Below are 19773 nucleotides of genomic sequence, written 5' to 3'. Positions count from 1 at the left end.
TTCATTTTTTGCAAATTTGTTCGATTGGATTTTGAGTAATTGTTTTCAATTCTTACAACTGCTGTCAAATGTAACAAAAACAGCTTGTTTTGCTGTAATTTTCAGGTGATAAGTTTTTCAACCAGACCTGATGTACAATTAGAAATTGAACGCAAATATTGTGTAATACATGTTTTAACTGCGAACAGAAATGAGTCACGTAGTGCTGATGATGATTGAATTTATGACCAGTACGTTTTTTGGACCATTTTACACCAATACGTTTACTAAAAATTACAGCGATGCTCGTTAGATATGTTATACGATTTGCTTAACAAAAATAAAAATTAAAAATATATTGCATGAGCATACAAAAATAGTAGTATTACCAAATTAATTGGTCTCAAAATGAGAGGGGGTTTCAAGAAAATAAGAGTAAAGGGGTTCAGTAAGTAAGTACAGAGTGAATCAGAGAACAAAAGTGATGGAATCAAAAATGCTTCAACTCAAATAAAAATTGACCCAGAAAACAAAAATGCTAGGGTCAAGGCAAAATAAAGCTCAGAAACCTGTAAATATCCCCAAAAAGTGGGTTTTCCCAATTTTTCTGGATCTTTTTTGTTTGCACGGCAATCAAAACGTCATGCTTAGACTTTGAGCATATTTTTGAATTTGTTAGAATGAATTTTGTAATTTCAGAAGTTGGACTTTACCCAAAACCTTAGTTGTTTTTCCACTAAAACAAGTGAAAAGAGTAAACATTTTTGAGAATTTGGAATTTTCTCAAAAATATAACTTTTCTCTTTAAAAAAAAATAAGGATTAGCCGCTTCTGCAGGAAAGTTTGCGCAGGCGCAGGCGCTTCTTTCGATTGGAAATTTCATCTCAGATTTGATAAGGTAGTTTTTAAGAAAATTCAAAAAATTTCCAAAAAAAAGGATCAAAGCTCAAAAATTTAACTACCAGAAATCAATCAATTTTTCTGATATCAGATTTGGCAGGATAGTTATCGAGAAAAGTAAAAACCGGCAACAAATTAGAAAGTTGAAATTTCCGAGAATCAAAGCTTTCCTTTAAAAAAAATGGGCGTAGACGATTATGCAGAAGATATTCACTCAACTTGTAATTTCAACTGAACCCAAAAAATCAGGTTTGGCAGGGTAGTTGCCAAAGAAAGATAAAAGGTCACAACACGATCAAAAAATCAAAGTCTTGACTTTTCCGAGGGCCATAATTTTTGCTTCGAAAAAAATTTGGGCGTAATTGCGAATGCAAAGGAGCTTCTCACAACACGTTCTTCAGATTGAACCCAAAATTTCATATATCAAGAGTTTTTTTGATAATATTCATAAAATTTATAGAAAAAAAATGCTCGAAAAAAATTGATTTTTCCGATGACGACGATTTTTTAATTAAAACAATTGTGAGTGACCGCTCAGGCAGGAGAACTTTCCACTACCTGTTATCTCCAATGAATCCACAACTTCAGGTTTAGGAGATCATTTTTCGAGAAAAGTTGAAAAAGATTCAAAAAAACTGTCAAAAAATCAAAAATTTGACTATTCCGAGGGCCATATTTTTATATGTACAAAAGATTTGGGCCTAGTCACTGATGAAGGGGAGTTTTACATTTTCATTGAAACCAAAAACTCAGATTTGAGACGGGTAGTTATCGAGAAAACAAAAAAATCAAATAATATCGGTCAAATATTCCCCCACAGACTTTTTCGAAGGCTGTAGACAAAATTGGGAAGCAAAAAACACCAGGGAAGTATGCAGGCACACAAATTGTAGGCGGTCTTTCTACGGATACGCTTTTTTCCATAAAACTTAAGTGTTTGTAAAAATTGATAAAACTTTCAAAAGCGTCTCAAAAAACATGATAAAAAACCCAATCCCTTACGGTTTTCGTTCTGGTCAATAAAAGGGGGAGCAACTTTGTCTTCGGTAGTGATTTCGTTTTTCAAAATTTAGTTTCCACTTGAAAGCAGGCACCGCAAATAACCATTGGAATTGATCAATTTTTATGTATCAATTAAAAACTCGATCAGTCGTAGAGTAATAATTTTCGATTGAGGACATGAACTCCACGAGCTCCAGTTAATATATTTTTTTAAACGTTCTTGAAATATTTGTAGATTTTTCTTTTTTTCTCTTTTCATTTCTTGAAAATACCAATTTTACTATTAATATCTTATATTTCTGAAAAATTATCCTTTAAATCTTCTTATTTCTTTACAAACAAAAAACAACATAACTTTTATTATAAAAAAAATTGCATTGTTTATTCACAGTCGTAGTGAATGTTTTCTCTACAACTTTATCAAAAACCGACTATACTTAGTTTTTTTGAACTTGAATGGCTACGTTCGCAAAATCTTTTTATCCACTCATCAAGGAACTGCTTTTGATTTTGCGGTTCAGATTAACTGACCGCTAAAAAATAAAACGGAGAGAAAGGTTCCACAAAAAAATTGAAATGGTTGCTTGTGAATTTATTGAGAATTCATTTCTGAGTTTGTTTTTCTTATAACAAAAAACCCAAATTATTTTCTGAAAACTTTTTAAATTTCTTTAAAAAACTTTCCGAAATATGTTTTGTGACAGAAATTAAAGCAAAACTTAGCAAAATTTGGAGTATACTTGAAGAGTCATAATGCACGCCAAACATTTTATGCAAATTTAAAAAAAATGCGAAAGCAACCAAAACGGTAAACGAAGGGATTGAATTCCCATTCAATTGATACAAACAAAACATCAAGTATTAGGGATACCAAAAACCAAACATTTAGAAATATCGTATCATCAATTTCTCTACAGAACAAATGCTATCATGTAAATTGCTATAATTTCTCGCAAAAAGCAGAATCAACAAAATGAAAAACAGATGAACTGAAAAAAAACATCGAATGTAAATAAAAATTAACAGGAAAAAAATACTGGAAATTAGCTTCACTGAAAAAAAATTATTCAATATCAGAGATTATTTAAAAATCATTTCCATCTCCACAAACTAACAAAAAAACATTCACAATCCTTAAATCGCGTTTGCTCATAAAAGAGATGCGACTATGAAGAAATAATGGCAGAGCAAGTACGTTGAACGCATTTTGAACAAATAATTAAAACAAGTATAAAAACTAATGAAAAGTTTTCGTTTTCCCATAAAAAAAGACTCAGCAGAGCAAAAAAGAATGCATTTCTCAATTAAACTTAAAATTAAAATACGAAACTAAGTTATGAAAAACAATAGGAAAAAAATTCAAAAATTAATTTAAAAGCATGTAGAAAGGAGCAATTGAGTTCGAAAAAAAATATTTTGCGTCTAAACTAATTGTATTTCGAAAACTCTCCAGGCGACATAAACAATGATGCTTTATTCAATAAATTTTCCAGTAAACAAAAATAACTTCTAATAGGCTTAGCATCAAACTTACAAAAAACATTACACAGGAAAAAGTACACATTTGACTGAAAAAAAAAATACGATGACCACAAACTTCAACATCATGTAGACTAAAGTGTTTTTGATTTGTAAATTTCATTTTACTGTATATATAGGATGATAAAAAGGTGAAAAAATAATTAAAATTAAAACTCGCTTTAAAAAAATGCGCATTTAAAATTTATCTTGTTGTTAGAATTTCTAGTGATTTAAAAAAAAATTTCCTCAAATTGATTTTTTTCACGTTGGAAAACAATGCGTACAACCTTGAATTAATCAAAAAGTTCACAAATTAGTTAGAAAGCAGAAATAGAAGGAAAATTATATTATGGAACCAAAAAGAAAATTTGAGGCCCACATCCGAAAACCGAATCTTAACTGATTAACTGAAGAATGCAATTGAAGCAGCGAGAGCAAAAATCTTCAGACAATGTAAGTGACTTTTATGAGGAAAAAAAGAGTTTTCGAGATCTGGCGACTGAACGAGCCAAAATTAACTTAAATTTAACAACATTATTTTAAAAGATTGAAAATGAGGCTTAGGGCACAATGGGGAGTTCAAGTAAGGACTGGGTATCAATAAAAAACCTACCCTTTGATGCAAGGATGTCTCAAGATGTAACAGCGGACAATTTGATTGTTAAAAAAAACTTGAGATAAAAAACTGAAGTGCGATCGCATTAAGGCGTGTCATGTATTACCGGGTGACACAAAGAGACTCCTGTACTCAGTTATTTGCAATTCTCTTTTTGCAGACAAAGCTGTCCGTCTTACGAGCTAGTAGAATATTAAGAAAAGCCAACGCGGCGAACAATAAGTATTTATACTTATCCGAAAGATTAACCAAATTTGAAGACCAAATCAACTCGGCAGCCAAAAACATAGGCTTGATTATAACCACAAACAGTTTGGTTGTATCGGTGCTCGTCATTGTATATGCACACGTCATTTATATGCACACTTATACAACAAGACTGCTCGTATCACGGCGAAGCCCTGAATGTTCCGACTGCCTTTTAAGGTTTAATGAGCAGCGGTAATACATAAAAAAAATTAAATGAAATAAATTAAAATGAAATTTTTTTTTAATTTGAAATTTTTGATGAAAATCATCCCCCCACACGCCATATAAAGTACAAAAAGATAGATTTTGTTCCTTGTAACAAATCAATTATGGCAAATAAGCTTCGTTCAATCAATTTGGAACGATTTATAAGACGGATTAAATCTCCGCTTACGCGGTAATAGCGCGAACTATATTGCGCGTTAATTGTCCCAAATTGGTCAAAATGGCCAAAATGGCAATCTTTAAACCCTCCTAACTTAACGAAAAATGATCACAGGTGAAATATCTTTTCAAATTTAAGCTCAGGACAACAATACCTTTTGAATGATATAAAAAATTTCAGTCAAAAATGGCTAATTAAAAAGTCGAAATTTGTCTGAAGAAAAAAAAACCCACCCCGAGCACAAATATTCCGTTACTTTCGTATCGAAAGTCGCAACAATACGAAGGAAGGTAACATTCAAAAACCTAATCGACAAAGCTTCAGTCAGAAAATCTTGGGGCGAAGACGTAGAACTGAGACTTAATTGAGAATTAAGGCAATAAGCAGAAAAAAGCAAGACATATATGCATAATCAAACTACATAAACGGCGGAACAGCTCAGGTCACGCCGGAACTCATACTATCTGCCTTAATCTTTTCAAGCTAGCGCCTCATTGTCATATGAAGAAAAAATTGTTCGAAACTCCCGAAGTTTGACGAAAATATCAATTTACTTTCAGATGTGAATGAGTTAAATTTTAATCACCAATTTTTAGCACAATTTTTTTAATATAAACTATAACAATTGGATCGCCCCACCAATATTCAATTGAAAAACAATTTTTGAGAAAAAAAATTGGAAATGGCAAAATTATAAAAACGAAATTAAACAAAAAAAGTTAATCGAAAAATTATTAGGCCACCTACATCGGTAAAGTTAGAACTTAGCCCAATTGGTTCATTTTTAGGATTCATTTTGTGCTCAAAACTGCAGAAAAACAAATAATTTCAAGCTTTTACTGAGCTTAAAATCACAAAAAAAAGATAAATTGAAGCTCAATTTTCACATTTGCCAAAACCGACAAATGCATTCGGAGGATTTTCGAAGCCTAACAATTTATGCAACGCAACAAAGTTTTTTCATATCAAATACCCCTTGAAAAAAAAAGAATTTTTTTCAACCCAAATTGAAGAAATTATCAGTTATATACTACTTTCTGTGAGCGTTTATTTTCCCGCGCATAACTTTATTCTGGAGATTTAGAAATTACATCAAACTGCTATAGTTTTCTTTGCAGCAACAAACCGTCATTGATCTATTTATATTTGACACTCTCAAAAAGTATACACAATTTGTAATCCATGCAGCATTGCAGGCTAACGGATAAAAGCGAGACGAAAAACGCAAGATCAAAAAAAAGTTATTTGAAAATGGAGAGCAAACTACATCTAAAATATTTTCATTTGCGCGTCACCAATGATGTTCAATTTTTTAAAAACCAGTCACAGAAAGCAATCCTCAGAGTTAAATTATTAGAAATTGTAGCAGCGAGACAAAAATTACAGAAGCGAAGCTGCAACTTAGCAAACACACCCGAAAAGTAGCAATAGATACCTTTGAATTGCACAAAAATATGGAATGCACAAAAGTATGGCACATGTATTTTGGCTTGTTAAAATATGGAATGTAATAAACTAAAGGCAACCACACTAACATTGCATCTGATATACTGGAATGTATAAAAATTTGTGTATAAATTAACCATTCTAAAACTTTCGCGAATTTTGTTTCTTTTGGTTTATCACTGAATTGAAAAAACATCCATTGGATTGAGTTATTACGATTCAATTTTCAGAGCAGATTTAAAATCGAGCGGCCGACAGTCAGAAATTGTTAGGATAGACGTCGTGAGCCAAAAAAAATGTTAAAAATATTGATATATAAAAATTTACGACTCCAAAAAACATTGCCGCTACCCCCGAATCTCAAATTAGCCAAAAACATCAACTTTTATGCTTCTGATGCTATTGGACTTATAATGAGGCAGGTTCAACAAACGTCAAAACCAATCAAGTCGAAAATCAAGAAATCAATATGAAAATGGAGTAGCCAAATAATAGTCCTCTTAAACTTGATTAGCCAACACAGCGGAGATTTATAATCACGTCTATCTTTTAGTCGTCAATATATAACTACAATGTATAACTATAAGTCTTCAATGTATAACTAATTTTGAGTTTACTAAAAATATTTACTACGAATTTTTTGTTTTGATTACCCAAAAGAATCAAAAGTTACCTAATGATTTGTAAATACTTTCTAATATTATCTTTTTAAAATGTCAATACTGTCAAAAACTGCTTCTTATTTATGATAATTCTTAATTTATTTTGAACGTTTCACCTTCTAAACGCTTCACTTGAACGGGAGTTTTTTCAGTATGCCAGTAATTGACGGTTTACAGAAATTTCGATTTCATATATTCTCATTAATTTCGGTCGAATTTGCAGAGGAGTGTACGGGTTCAAATCTTTAATGTCGGAACTGTTTGATTATAAAATTTTGCAAATTGGCGAAGCTGCAGCCCAAACACTAGTAAAAAATTGTCCTGAGAAAGCTACAAACTTGTATAAGAAATCCCTTTTCGCAACCCACACATGAAATTGCATCATACCATTGTCTAAAACTTGTTTCAGCTTCAATTTGCATGCAAAATTTTGCTCAAAATCAGTGCACTTTATTCAGCTTACACTGTTTAATGCAGTTTGAGACAAAAACGAAGCCGCACTATGCAAAATGAAGCAACAAAACGGCAAAAAGCAGCTCTAAAAAGACAAAAAGTGAACGATAGAAAGGCAAAACAACCTTGGAAAAAATTGCTTTGTTGCAGATTTGAAGTCCGACCTAAAGTCTGGAGATTCACGTACTTGCCTCTTCACCACAGTCTTTTGATTATTAGCAATCACTAGCTACAATAAATCAGCAAACTGGTGATACTAAATTGCCGAACTTATGCAGCCACCAAATGAACAAATTTTAATCGACTTGATTTGGAAAAAAAGTGATTCGGTAACTAAACACTACGCTGGGTAGTACAAGCAGCAAAAATCCATTAAAAAAACTGTTGTACATCGAACATCAGAAAAAAAAAAGAGTAATCTTCCTCAAGACATATTGCTCCACTCTAAAGATTTTTCATTTTCGGCAATTTCAAGTGATCCAATTGAACTTAAATATAATACTATAGTTTCAGAGAAGTTTTCACATTTAAATATTAAAAACTGCGCTCATCAAACTAGAATAAAAATTTTGCGAGTAATTTCTCTCATTTTTTATACATAAAAAACATAATTGATTATTTAGAGGTACTGATTTGATACACATATCCCCAGAAAAAGCCATTATGTACAGGTCACGATTTTACCATCACATCTCGCGAAACAATGAGTTGAGAAAAAAAACAACTTTTCCTTCACTTGAAACAGTCGGTCAACCTCCATGCATTTTTTAGCTTAAAACAATTTTTTTTCTCGAAAGCGTTGGAATTGCATTATATTCTACATGAGACTCAAATTCATTTAAAGTTTCGGTTAATAATCAATTAGATACAGAAAAAACTCTGCTCCCAATTAAAAATATCTTTCGATTAATGAGCAGCGAGAGCAAAAAAGTTCAGACTGATGTTGTAAAATATGTTCATGAGGGAAAAAAAAAGTTTTCGGGGTCTAGCGATTGAACGGACCGAAAATAAATTAAATTTAACATTAGCAAAGAAAGAATGAACGTTAGGTTTAGAGCACGAGATTTCAAATAAGGACTGGGTATCAATAATAAACCTACCCTTTGATGCAAGGGTGTCTGAAGATGTAACAGCGAATAACTTGATTGTTCAAAAAACTTAAGATAAAAAACTGAAGTACGATGGCATTATATCTTGTCATATATTACCGGGTGATCTTAAGAGACTCTTGTTCTTAGTTATTTGCATGTCTTTTTTGCGGACAAAGCTGTCCGGCTTACAAGCTAGTAGATGAAAACAGCCAACGCGGCGAACAATAAGTATATATACTTATTCGAAAGATTAATCAAATGTGAGGACCAAATCAAGTCGGCGGCCAAAAACAAGGGCTTGATTAAACCGCAAACAATGTTGTATCGGTGCTCGTACAAAAGAAAGGAGCATCAATAAAAGAAAGGAGCTCGTACAAAAAAAAGAGCATCAACAGAGGAATCAAGACATGCAAGGGTGAACGACTGGAACAAAACATTGCCGGAAAACGACTAGAACAAAACATTGACTAGAAAAAGCAAAAAAGTAAGCAATGGTCAGAATTAGCAATTTTATTTGAACCTATAGAGATTGATATTTTGCAAAAGACTTAGTTTTTTGTTTGACGTGATTCACGTTATTCATTTTTGTGATGAAAGTAATTAAATTGAAATCACGCGAGATCGAATAAATGTTTTATGTCCCCTACTGTCTTAAATCAACAAAAAAGTTATTATTTTTTTAAATTTTGAAAATATTTAAAAACTGTTGTTTGCTTTGCTGTTCTCCTGAAAATAAATTATTTTCCAAGTGCCCTGTCTGCAATAAATCTTGTCTTATGTTGTGAGATCCCGGCCGGCTAAAAACGATACGAAGGTTCACTTCGGAAAATCTCTGAAAAAATCTGTCTATTGGAATATATCAGTTAAGTTTTCCCTTGCCCTGCCAGTGAGTCAGCGGTCAAGCTTGTCTCAGGTTTTGAGACTGCGACCGGAAGAAACAAAGACACGGGTACATCAGAAAAAATTTCAATTTCATTCAGTTTAAAAACTGGAAAGATTGAAACAAACTTTACCACGAGTTCTGGTGCTAGTTATTTTCAAAACTAGTCGATACAAAGTTTCTTAATGTTTTTGTCTCTCAATTTGAAACTTAAAACAAAACTATAAAATGTAATATAATTTATAAACTAATTTTGATTTTTAAATTGAACCACTTTGAACGAAGAGCTGCAAGGTATTCTTGCAGAGAATTTAAATCGTTTTGTAACAGTATATAAAAAAACCAACATGAAAGCACGCAAAGTCGGGATGGATAAGCAATTGGGAAAAGTTGCCTCTAAGAACCGTCTGAAGCAGTTATATAATCGTCGTGAAAATTCCAAAACCAGAACACAAAATGGAAAACAAATGTAATAAAACTTAAATAAAAGCAAAATGAAGATTGAGAATTCATTCATTTTTCTGTATCAAAAATATACTTAATGAATTTGTGCTGAGACACCTGTGAACGGATCGTATCTGTAGAACCAATGGTGTTCTCCCAGATAGTAAAAATCTTGGCGTGGTTTATAAATTTGTTTAATTAATTACCACAATAGAACTGTTTACCACAACGATTTATTATTATTACAGAGGAGAAAAATATAAAGCCGAAAATGGAAATTTTTGAAAGAAACTAGGTCATATAAACTTTCATGTCGCGATAGAAATTCATTCCAGGCAAACATGCCTCACACTTGCTCAAATCAGCAACAACGGAACACCTTTAAGCAGACACAAGTTGAGCCGAAAAAAATATGCTTTTATATTAAAAAGTCCCACATTAAACAACAATGGACAACAACTGCACTTGAAACTACAATGTAAGTTGTTTACAGCAAAAAAAAAACCAGTGATGGGGCAACTAAGCCGACCATCTTTGACACCAACTGAACCGAAAAAAAAATTTATGAAAGCTTTTTAAAATGTTTCAAGTCCCCTTTTGAAATTAGAATGAACAACACTTGCACTTGCAATTTAGCCGACAAAACTTGAGCAAACAAAGAAAAAACTAACAATTAATTTTTGTCGGAATTTTTTTTTTCAATTTTCTTGATACTGAATCCAGGCCATGACTCGAACACAGGCCATGGGGGAAGCAACCTGAAAAATGCTAAGAGAAGGTAAGAAGAGAAGTGAAAAGAAGTGAAAAGTCTTTATTCCAGTTTAATAACGCTGGCTTATCGCAAGCGTAATTATTATTTGAAGCAGATGGCTGGTTTCAATTATTACAGGACTTTGAAATCATCAGTAGGATAACTAATTACCACTCGAAGTTCAATTTTGCTGAAATTTGTAATCTTTGCGACTTCGAATGCGGATGGTAAAGAGGGAATTTTAATGTATGTTTCGCTATCGAAAAAAAATGTTTCAAAATATATTGGGCATGTTCCTAAATGGTCACCTTTCAAATAATTATCAATTTACGAGCTAAGACATGTTTTCGTCATGATACGTGGTCATTTATAGGGACTCATATATCATAAGAGTATCTTTTTAGAATATGCTGAGACTTTGTTTTCAATTATTCGTCAACTATCTTAATGGTTGGCTTTTCTGTGATATTTTTATCGTCTAAATATTTTGAACTATGAACCGACTCTAATACAGCAAAAAAAAATGAAATTAATTCATAAGCTTTAACATAAACTTGGTTCTCTTTTTAGCTTCTTCAAAAACAAAATGAGAGTTTAACAAAACAGTTCCATTTTGAGCAAATTTGCAGTTGTCTCCGAGTACTGTCACTCTTATCACTCCCGATGAAGGGATACTTTCCTCTTGATCATTCGGATCCATCACTATCACATTATGCCCCCGATTGCGAGGTGAGGACATAGAGAGAAATGTAGTCATGACTGGAGTATTATCAGACAACTTCAAGAGTTCTAAACAGACAAGGAATAGTTCGAAAGGAATTAAATTATTTAGGAGCGTTTTCAAAAAATCGCTGATTTTCAGAAGTGATTGACTTCAATTTAAAATCAACCAAAATAAAATTCCAAAGTGGCAACAAATCTTGCCGTCAGGAATGCTCGAAGATCACTTAGGTCAAAACAAGAAACAATGACAAGGTATTTTTGAAGGAAATATCTGAATATATCTGAAGGAACTATCTGAAGGAACTATCTGAGGAAATATCTGAGGAAATATCAAGAAACATTGACAAGGAACTATCTGAATACTAAAAAACCATGAGCTATAAGACCCCTAGAATAATAAAATTAATCTCCAAGAAATGAAAAACTATATAAGACAATGTATTGATCGCGGTACCTTTAAAATTTACCTGACTGCGAAACATCAACACCGTTCACTTCAAATTCTTCATCTAGATCAACTTTAGGTAGCTTCACTTTTTTCAGGGCCAAAACAGCTGCAAAAATGAGAGCATCGACCAATGAGCCGTCATCTTCAATCACTGTCAGGTCGAGCATCAAACACCAGCAAAGCACTCCACGCTTAACACACAAACTGTTCAGATCCAAAAAGGAAGATGACAAAATAGTCTCTGAAATGACGTCACTGAGAACGGCATTTCGTTTGTGACTTCTTTGGAAAGGGTTGGAGAAACTAGTTTGGGTTCTGATATGCAGAAGACCTCTGCCAGGATACTGCAGAATGGGTTTGCACAGTCTCATATTGACTCCACACATAACCTAAACCTGTATTATTTTACCTCGATAAACGCTTCCTCAAATTAATGACTGTTAACCACTATGAGAACTGAAAAAAAAATGCTCATTGCCACTAAATGTTTGTTCGTTAGGAGAAAAATAAACCTTAGTGTTTCCAATTCTAACTGAAGAACTAGAGTCGCAACTTTTGATATCTCCGCTACTGATGAGAATAGGGCGCGATTCCAAGAGCTGTCGACCGTCTACTCTAAGATTATGCTCCAAGTGCTTCTCATTCAAGAGTTCAGGATCGATGCATCTGTAGGCATCGCCCACTGAAGTCTCAAACATTTTTTTCTGAAAGCAAATTATTGTTCTGACCTTGAAAAATCAATTTTTAAAGTTACGTACCCAGAAGCCTAACCCGCTGAGGAAAACAATTTTCAAAATTCAGATACAAAGTTTTTTTTTTTTATTTTCCACGCAAAATTAGGTACCTACAAATAATCGACTGTGACAGATTTTGTCCCATAACAGATCTCGTCCCATTTTAATTTCAACAGATTTCGTCCGATTTCAAAGCGTACAGATTTCGTCCCACAAATTTGAATATGGGATGATAGGATGTTGGATATGGGACGAAATCTGAATATTAATTAAATAGGACGAAAACTGTGCCAATCCAAATAATCATCGGAATGGGTCAGGTGATACATCATATAAGAGCGCTTTCAGTCGTGATTAAAAATTGTCCCAGCGTCGAGAAAAATTGATTTGAAATTTTTGATTGCGATTTAGTCTAATTTCGGGCGAATAACGCGATCGAGTAACACTCTTGGAAATTTACTGGAAATTCACTACCTGGAAATTTACTTTCTTTTATACTTTAAGGCTAAAAAACTTGATCTTACTAGAAAGAAAAATAGTTTCATTTTTCGCTAGTTTCATTTTTCGCGAATGTTTCATTTTGCGCTTATTTGGCAAAAAAAAAATTTTTTTTTTTAAAATTACAACTTGGTGCAAAAAAAATGTGCAAAAAAAAGATATATTGTCGATCATGCCGATTTCACATACTTTCTACGCGATCGCATAGTTCTCAAATCACACCACGCACTGAAAACGACACCCATTTGGAGAAACTTAGAAAAAAAAACTTTCTTTTTCTATTTTTTTTAAGTGAATTTGGCCGGAATATTCTGTGCTACTTGCACATCAACCGGCTATTCTAAATTCTAAATTCGAGTTTTTTTCAAAGGTTTTCTCGACACTATAAAATCAAACTTCAACCGATCAATTAATTGCGTGCTATGTACACATCAACCATCTGCTTCCGTTTGATATCGTCTTTTGTATAGTAGTAGTAAAAGATTTAGAGACATTTCTCAAGGGTTCGCACCCAGATTCAAGTTCATCAGTTTAGTTTTATCTTGTTTGTGATGTTACTGTTTCCACATCTGCATATTATTCTCCATGTGCATTTATTTTCCTCGGAGTAGTATATAGTGAAAAAGTGCCAATAGATTTTCTGCAAGGTATCTTTGTTAGTTTCGTTGCTAAAATTAGGGTACGTTCGTGATACGTAGTTGAAGAGAAGTTTCGTTCGTCGGAAAAAGTTGTCATCGGTTTTATCAATTTTGATTCGTACAGCCTGTATTCTCCTCTATGATTTTGTCTGGTGTTTCCTAGCGAAGCAATATAATCACCGTTTCTCATTGACAATAGAAAAAGAAGAACATACATCACGACATATTGACTGAGTGGTAGTATTCTTAGGGAAAGGAGGCGGCTACGGTAATTGATGTTCGATCCTAATATCCGTTTTGTTGCATAGAGTTGGACTTTTTCCAACTCTTGGAGGTTTCCCTTGCTTGGCCACCACGTTTGAGAAGCGTATGTTGCTACCAGTACTACGTTTCCAGTTTACGCGTTCAACTTAGCCTTCCAGTGGCAGTCCGAAGTAAGGTTTCTTTTATTTTGAAAGAGCGCATTCATTGCCTTTTTGGAACGTATTTGACAATTTTCAGACCAGCTTAGGTTTTGATATACAATGAGCCCTAGATCACTTGGGATTCCACTGGCTCCAGAGGACTGCCCATGAGATTGGCTTTTAGTGCTCCTTTAATGTTTACAATTTGTGTGTCATCTTATTTTCAGAAAGCCATTTTTCAATGTTTTCTGTTGCTTTGTTCATTTCACCTTGGCTCCGGATTATTGCTTTAAAGTCACCTGCGTACCCGTAACAGGGTATTTCTTTCATCGTTCCAGGTAAATCATTGATGAAGAGGAGGAATAGTAGTGGTCCAAGGATAGACCCTTGGGGTTTTCTTTCATTAGCCCATGTTGGTCGGGTTAGGCTCGTCTGTCTCCAGGCTAAGGAACTTCGCAACTTCCACAGCCCTAAGCCACAAGTCTGCGGGGGTGAATGGGCAGGGATTCTTGGGGCAGTTCAAAATGTGGCAACTAGTGTGGGGTGCAAGGTCCGGGCATAGTGGGGAAACTTTGTTGTCTAGCCGGGAGAGGTATGTGTTTAAAAGCCGGCTGTAACCAGACCGGAGTTGGGAGAGTTTACAGTGGGTAGTTCTGGGGAGAGATTTTTCATTGGGGTCGACCTTAGGGGGCGGTATACAAATTACTTTAGAGGGAGGGATTTCTGCGAGGAACTTGGTTACTAGATTTGTGTGGTTGCGTTTTAAAATGGACTTGTGGTGGTTAAAAACGAAAGTGGAAACTTCTTCTGGGTTGTTAAGATTGAGTGAAGGGTTAAGATTGGTTAAAACGGAGTCAATACCTTCTTTTAAAAGCGCTTAAAAATGATTGTCGAACTTGACGTGGAGGTGTGGGGTGTGATTGGTACAAATTATTTGGGTGATGGGAGCGGTATGACGAGATAAAAATTGAGAGGTTAAAAGAGTGTGATGATTTGGGACATTGAGGATCTTGACCTCACTGTGCAGGTGGGCAGTGGAACTTATGAGTGTTGAGCCGGTAATAACTCTGAGGGCTTATTTTTGGGTAACCTGCAGGTCGTTAATGGAAGTTTTGCTGGCGGCATGTGACCAGGCAGGGGAGGCATAATCTAAAATGGGGCGTATTAAGGCTTTGTAAGTTAAGAGGAGGGTTTCTTTTGTCTGTCCCCAAGAGGATCCTGCCAACGCTTTCAGGACACCTAACCTGCGCCGAGCCTTGTCGGTAGATCTTTTAGTGTGCAGCAAAGCATAAGGAACCCCTAAAATTTTTGGGTTTTTGTTAGGAGGGAATGGCTCGTTGTTTAAAAGTACTCTGGGTGTTCTGTTAAAATCTTTATTGGATGAAGAAAAAAGGGTAACTGATCCTTTAGAGGACGCGAAAGATAACTTCCTGGAAGTGAAAAAATTAAAAAGATGATGAAGGTAATCGTTCAACGATCGAGATGCTGCCTCTACATCAGGGCTTTGGAAAAAGGGATGGAAATCGTCAGCGCAAGATTTGAAACGAACATTATAGGGGAGTGTGAGAGCGTCATGGACGTAAAAATTAAAAAGATTGGGCGAAAGAACAGAGCCCTTGGGGACTCCACAGTGAACTATTTTGTGAGGGGATTCTTGGGAGTTAAAAAGTGTGGTGGTTTGTCGGCCGTTCAAGTAGTTACTCAGCCAACGAACAATTCCTCTCGGGAGCGGTGTGTCATGAATTAGTTCCACGAGAGTACGATGACACACCATGTCAAAAGCCTTCGAGAGGTCGAGCGTAGCGAGAATGGTGCGGGAGGGGGCAATTTTAATTAAAACTCTGTGACAAAAAAATTCAAGTGTGGAAAGCGCAGTAAATGTAGAGTGGAAAAGACGAAAACCATGTTGATGTGTGGCGGTAGGGAGATACTTTGTTTAAAAAAGGATGAATAAGCCTTTCTAAAACTTTAACAGCGGGGCAGAGTAAAGAGATGGGCCTATAAGAAGTGGATAATTGGGTAGGGGGATTATCTTCGATTTTTTCCACATTTGAGGGATAATATTTTCAGACAGCGACATTAAAAAGAAGGGTTAAATATTCAAGAGGTAGGGGTCCCAGGTAAATTAAGTGAAAGTTGCAAAGGCCATCCGGACCAAGTGCTCGCGAGGGTTTGCTGTCCGCTATGGCTTGTTTGGTTTGTAGGGGGGAGAAAGTGGGGTTATCTAACAGGGTGAGCTTGGCTATTTTGCGTCTGGTTTTCCGGAGTAGCTTATCTGACCCATGAATCCTGGCATTTGTGAATTGTTTATTAAAAGCCTTAGCTATGTCTGTGTCTGAAGAGATTGTTTTTGATTCAAATTGAATAGGGTGCCTTCCTACCACAGGCCTGGATCAGTTTACGGAGCGTACCACTTTCTACAATTTTCTGGCGACAGTGCGGTAATCACAGGTCTGGAGGATATTACGCCATTTGTTTCTCTTGTCTTTCGCTGTCTGATTGAGGAGTTGGGAGTTCAATTGGGAAGGAGTGAAACGAGAGTGCTGTGTAGGTTCCATGGGCTGATTGTTGTGGCGGCCGAGCTCTCCTTCAGCAGCAAGGAAGGCTGACTCTGGAGAAAGAGTCGGGCTGTAATGGCGGTGGCGCCCGGTGGGGATGTGGTGGCGTGCTGCCCTCAGTACCAGATCCCGAAAGATTTTCTCCCCGGCCGTAACTGAAGAAGGAAACCTCGAGACGAGCAACCCGACTCGATCTCCTCGGTAAATTGCCGCCAATCAGCGCTGAGGAAGTTAATGAAAGTCTTTTTCGGAGAAAAGTGTATGCTGTTTTCTAGAGGTAATTCGATAAATCTGGGGACGTGGTCGGAAACTAGAGACTTAATTAGGGTCCAGGACGAAAAAAGTAATAGGCTCTGCGATGCTAGGGAGATGTCAGGTGAGGAGAAATGTGCATTGGAGGATAAATAATTAAAAGGTACTCTAGTTTGAGTATCATCATTCAGGGGGGGGGGGGCGTAAGTGGATTCAGTAATTTCATTGGAGAGTAATTGACCACCTTGCTCTTCTTCTAAGTTTGAATTCCACAGGGAAGAGTGGGCGTTTGCATCTCCGAGTACAAGAGCGTCGCCTGGAATCAGGGGATCAGTTAGGGACGCAGTATAACTGGGGGGACGACTAGATCTAGGGGGGATATAAAAATTACTAATACGAAGTTTCGACGTACCGGCTACAACCGATATACACATAGCTTCTTGTGTTCCGTCGGTATTTAAACTTACTTCTTCGCATTGTATGGATTCATGTATTGCAATGAGGAGGCCTCCACCCTCTTTGGGCCTGTCTTTTCGAATAAGAGTGAATAAGGGACCTAGTGAGGGGTTACGGCTTTGTTTCTTGAGCTTGGTTTCTTGGAATAGGGCTATGTTTATTTCATTCTGGGCTAGGAATGCTGCAATTTCAGGAGCTTTCCCAGATATTCCATTACATTTAAACTGGAGGATTCTAAGGATGCCTTTTGATTGTTTGGTTTGGGAATTGATTGCAGAAAGGGCTGTGGGCAAGGATTGTTTGTGGGAACCGTTACTTGGTAAGAGGTGGTGGATGGGGCTTTGGTTCCGGGGGGAGGTAAAATGAAAGTAGTGCAAAGGGGGCAGTAAAAATCTCTGTTATGTTCTTTTAAAAATTTGAGGCCACTGCATTTAAAATGTATCCAGCCACATATGTGGCACCAGACACTAGCTTGGTTTATACTAATGTTTAGGTTACAGGGTGAACACTTGTAGGGACCGGGGTTAGGGTTAATGCCGGATCTTAGGAGTAGGGTGAGTATGAGCAGACGGAGCAGCCTGGCCGGCTTCAGATGCTCCGTAACCGAAAACCCGAGACTTCTGAGCTTTCCCCGACCCATGGGAGGGGGAGCTTGACGCCATTTGCAACCTGGCAAGCCAGGATGTCGGGTCCACCACTTGAAGGCGGCGTCGTCTGGACCCTTGGGTTACTCCTCCGTTGACAATTTTTTGGCGGGACCTTTTCTGATTGATTTGAACATATTGTTGTCTCTCAGATAAGTATGAGTTGACTATACCTATGACACTTCCGCCTAGTCTTTGCTCTTCAAGTTTGAGCAGTAGTTTATCATGTGGGACGTTGTCAAAGGTTTTGCAAATACGAGATATAGCACGCTGAGTTCTTTCGTCGCTTCGAGATCATTGTATTCATATAATTTATCAATAAAACTGTATTAACTGTAGTGTGGCCCGATCGCTTTTTCCGAATACCGTATTGACTAGGGTGGAATCTTGTCCAGAAAAAAATTATAAATTTCATCTAAGATTAGTTTTTCAAAGACTTTAGAACAGCAACAAAGAAGGCTTATCGGTCTATAGCAAGTAACGTCTGCTGCTTTATTTCCTTCTTTGAAAATTGGTGTAACCTGACTAATTTTCCAAAATGTCGGAAAATACCTTTTATTCGGGAAAGTTTGAAATAGTAGTTTCATGGATTTACAAAGAGTGTGATGGCATTTATTTCAGAATTAGATTTCCAATGTTATCTGGTCCGGTTGATTTGTCCGGAATTAAGTGGCTCATAATGACACTTAATTGTTTTTCAGATATTTTTATAGCGTTTTACCGTTTTGATTTGGGAGAGATATCTCAATTGGTCATTACGTGGGGGGGGGGGGGGGGGAGGCGAGATTTTTCAATTAATCTAGCTCATCTAGGCTATAAGCTAGGACTTCAATTATATAGGCTAGGACTTCAGCTGGATTTTTCAATTAATCCAGCTCATCTAGGCTATAAGCTAGGACTCACTTGCAAAAGCTCACCGTGCAGGACCCTAGCTAACAACCTATGATTGTTAGCAATCTTTACCATCGCTTGCGATACAAGGGCACAAAACTTTTTATTTAAGAGCTTCGGGTTCTTTTTCAATGATAATCACGCAAAATTTAAATTTTTTTCAATTCAGATTGAAAATAACTAATATATTTCAACAAATAATCAAATAAAAATGATAAAAAATTCACGTTTTCAAAAACAGACGTTCAATTTCAATGGCTCAAATATAGCAAAAACTACTTGAAACATTTCTGATCGATCACATGAAATTGTTTGACCATTCGTTGAGACAAGTGAAGCAGTCGTTAGCTTGCTTTGCATTAGCGCTAATGGTATCTTTCAGCCATGTTTTGAACAAATCTTCATCTTTGTTCAGAATAAGAAACTGTCCCAAGACCATGTACGCCTGAAAAAAAATGCTATTTTGCTTTCTGCAGCTTCCATCGGCGCTATAAAATCAACTGAAGCAATGTCTACGTTACTTTTATGAATCCTTTGTCAATTAGCCGATCGCCAAGAACAGGACCGATTCCGGCCAATTCACTGACAGGCTTGTCCCCCATGGGTTCGCTGATGAAATTCTTATGTTTCTGACTAGTAGATGACATGGTAAAAACACAACAGTGATCTGGAAACAAAACTGAACAAACAAAATATTCTGAAGTTTGCTGTAAAATCAGTTAAAATGTAAATGTCGATTGCAAGAAAAACAGCCTTGATAATAGCGAAACAATATGATTTATTTAACCTTTGCTATAGAAAAGAAAAATGATTTTTTTTTCTTCAACAGTATATTATCTAGTGTTGTTGGTACTCTTTGAGTGTGGTTGTTTTTTGGTCCGAGGAAGCGCGTCCGGCATGCTCAAACCATGCCCAAGACACGTCGCAACTTCCGACGGACGAGTCTATGATGGTCTAAAACTTACTTATCTAGAAACAGCTGAAGGATGGAGAGTGGTGCGGGGGAAGAACGGTGGGGACAGTTCGTGGGGACGTTGGGATCTCATTTCAGGTACCCGTGGAGAAAAAGGTTGTACCCGGATCTCAATCGTGATAGAGTCCTACTTGTATAACGAGGGATGGATTTTTTAGCGACCAGATGGTCTGAG

The 19773-nt window shown here is 36.0% G+C and overlaps 1 protein-coding gene across 1 annotated transcript; it reads right to left on the bottom strand.

The window, feature by feature from the left end:
* Positions 1 to 10893: 10893 nt before the first annotated feature.
* LOC134848215 (exosome complex component RRP43-like) lies at positions 10894 to 12290 on the bottom strand. The gene is made up of 3 exons (XM_063865595.1): positions 12063 to 12290; positions 11570 to 11939; positions 10894 to 11168 (listed from the first exon to the last, which is right to left on the bottom strand). The coding sequence occupies exons 1-3, from the start codon at positions 12246 to 12248 to the stop codon at positions 10909 to 10911; spliced, it is 816 nt and encodes a 271-aa protein (XP_063721665.1). The 5' UTR covers positions 12249 to 12290; the 3' UTR covers positions 10894 to 10908.
* Positions 12291 to 19773: the final 7483 nt, after the last annotated feature.

This window comes from Symsagittifera roscoffensis, chromosome 6 (assembly GCF_963678635.1).
Source record: "Symsagittifera roscoffensis chromosome 6, txSymRosc1.1, whole genome shotgun sequence".
Classification (NCBI taxonomy): domain Eukaryota; kingdom Metazoa; phylum Xenacoelomorpha; order Acoela; family Convolutidae; genus Symsagittifera; species Symsagittifera roscoffensis.
The sequence above is the reverse complement of the archived record's forward strand: the minus strand, read 5'-3'. Positions and strand labels throughout refer to the sequence as shown.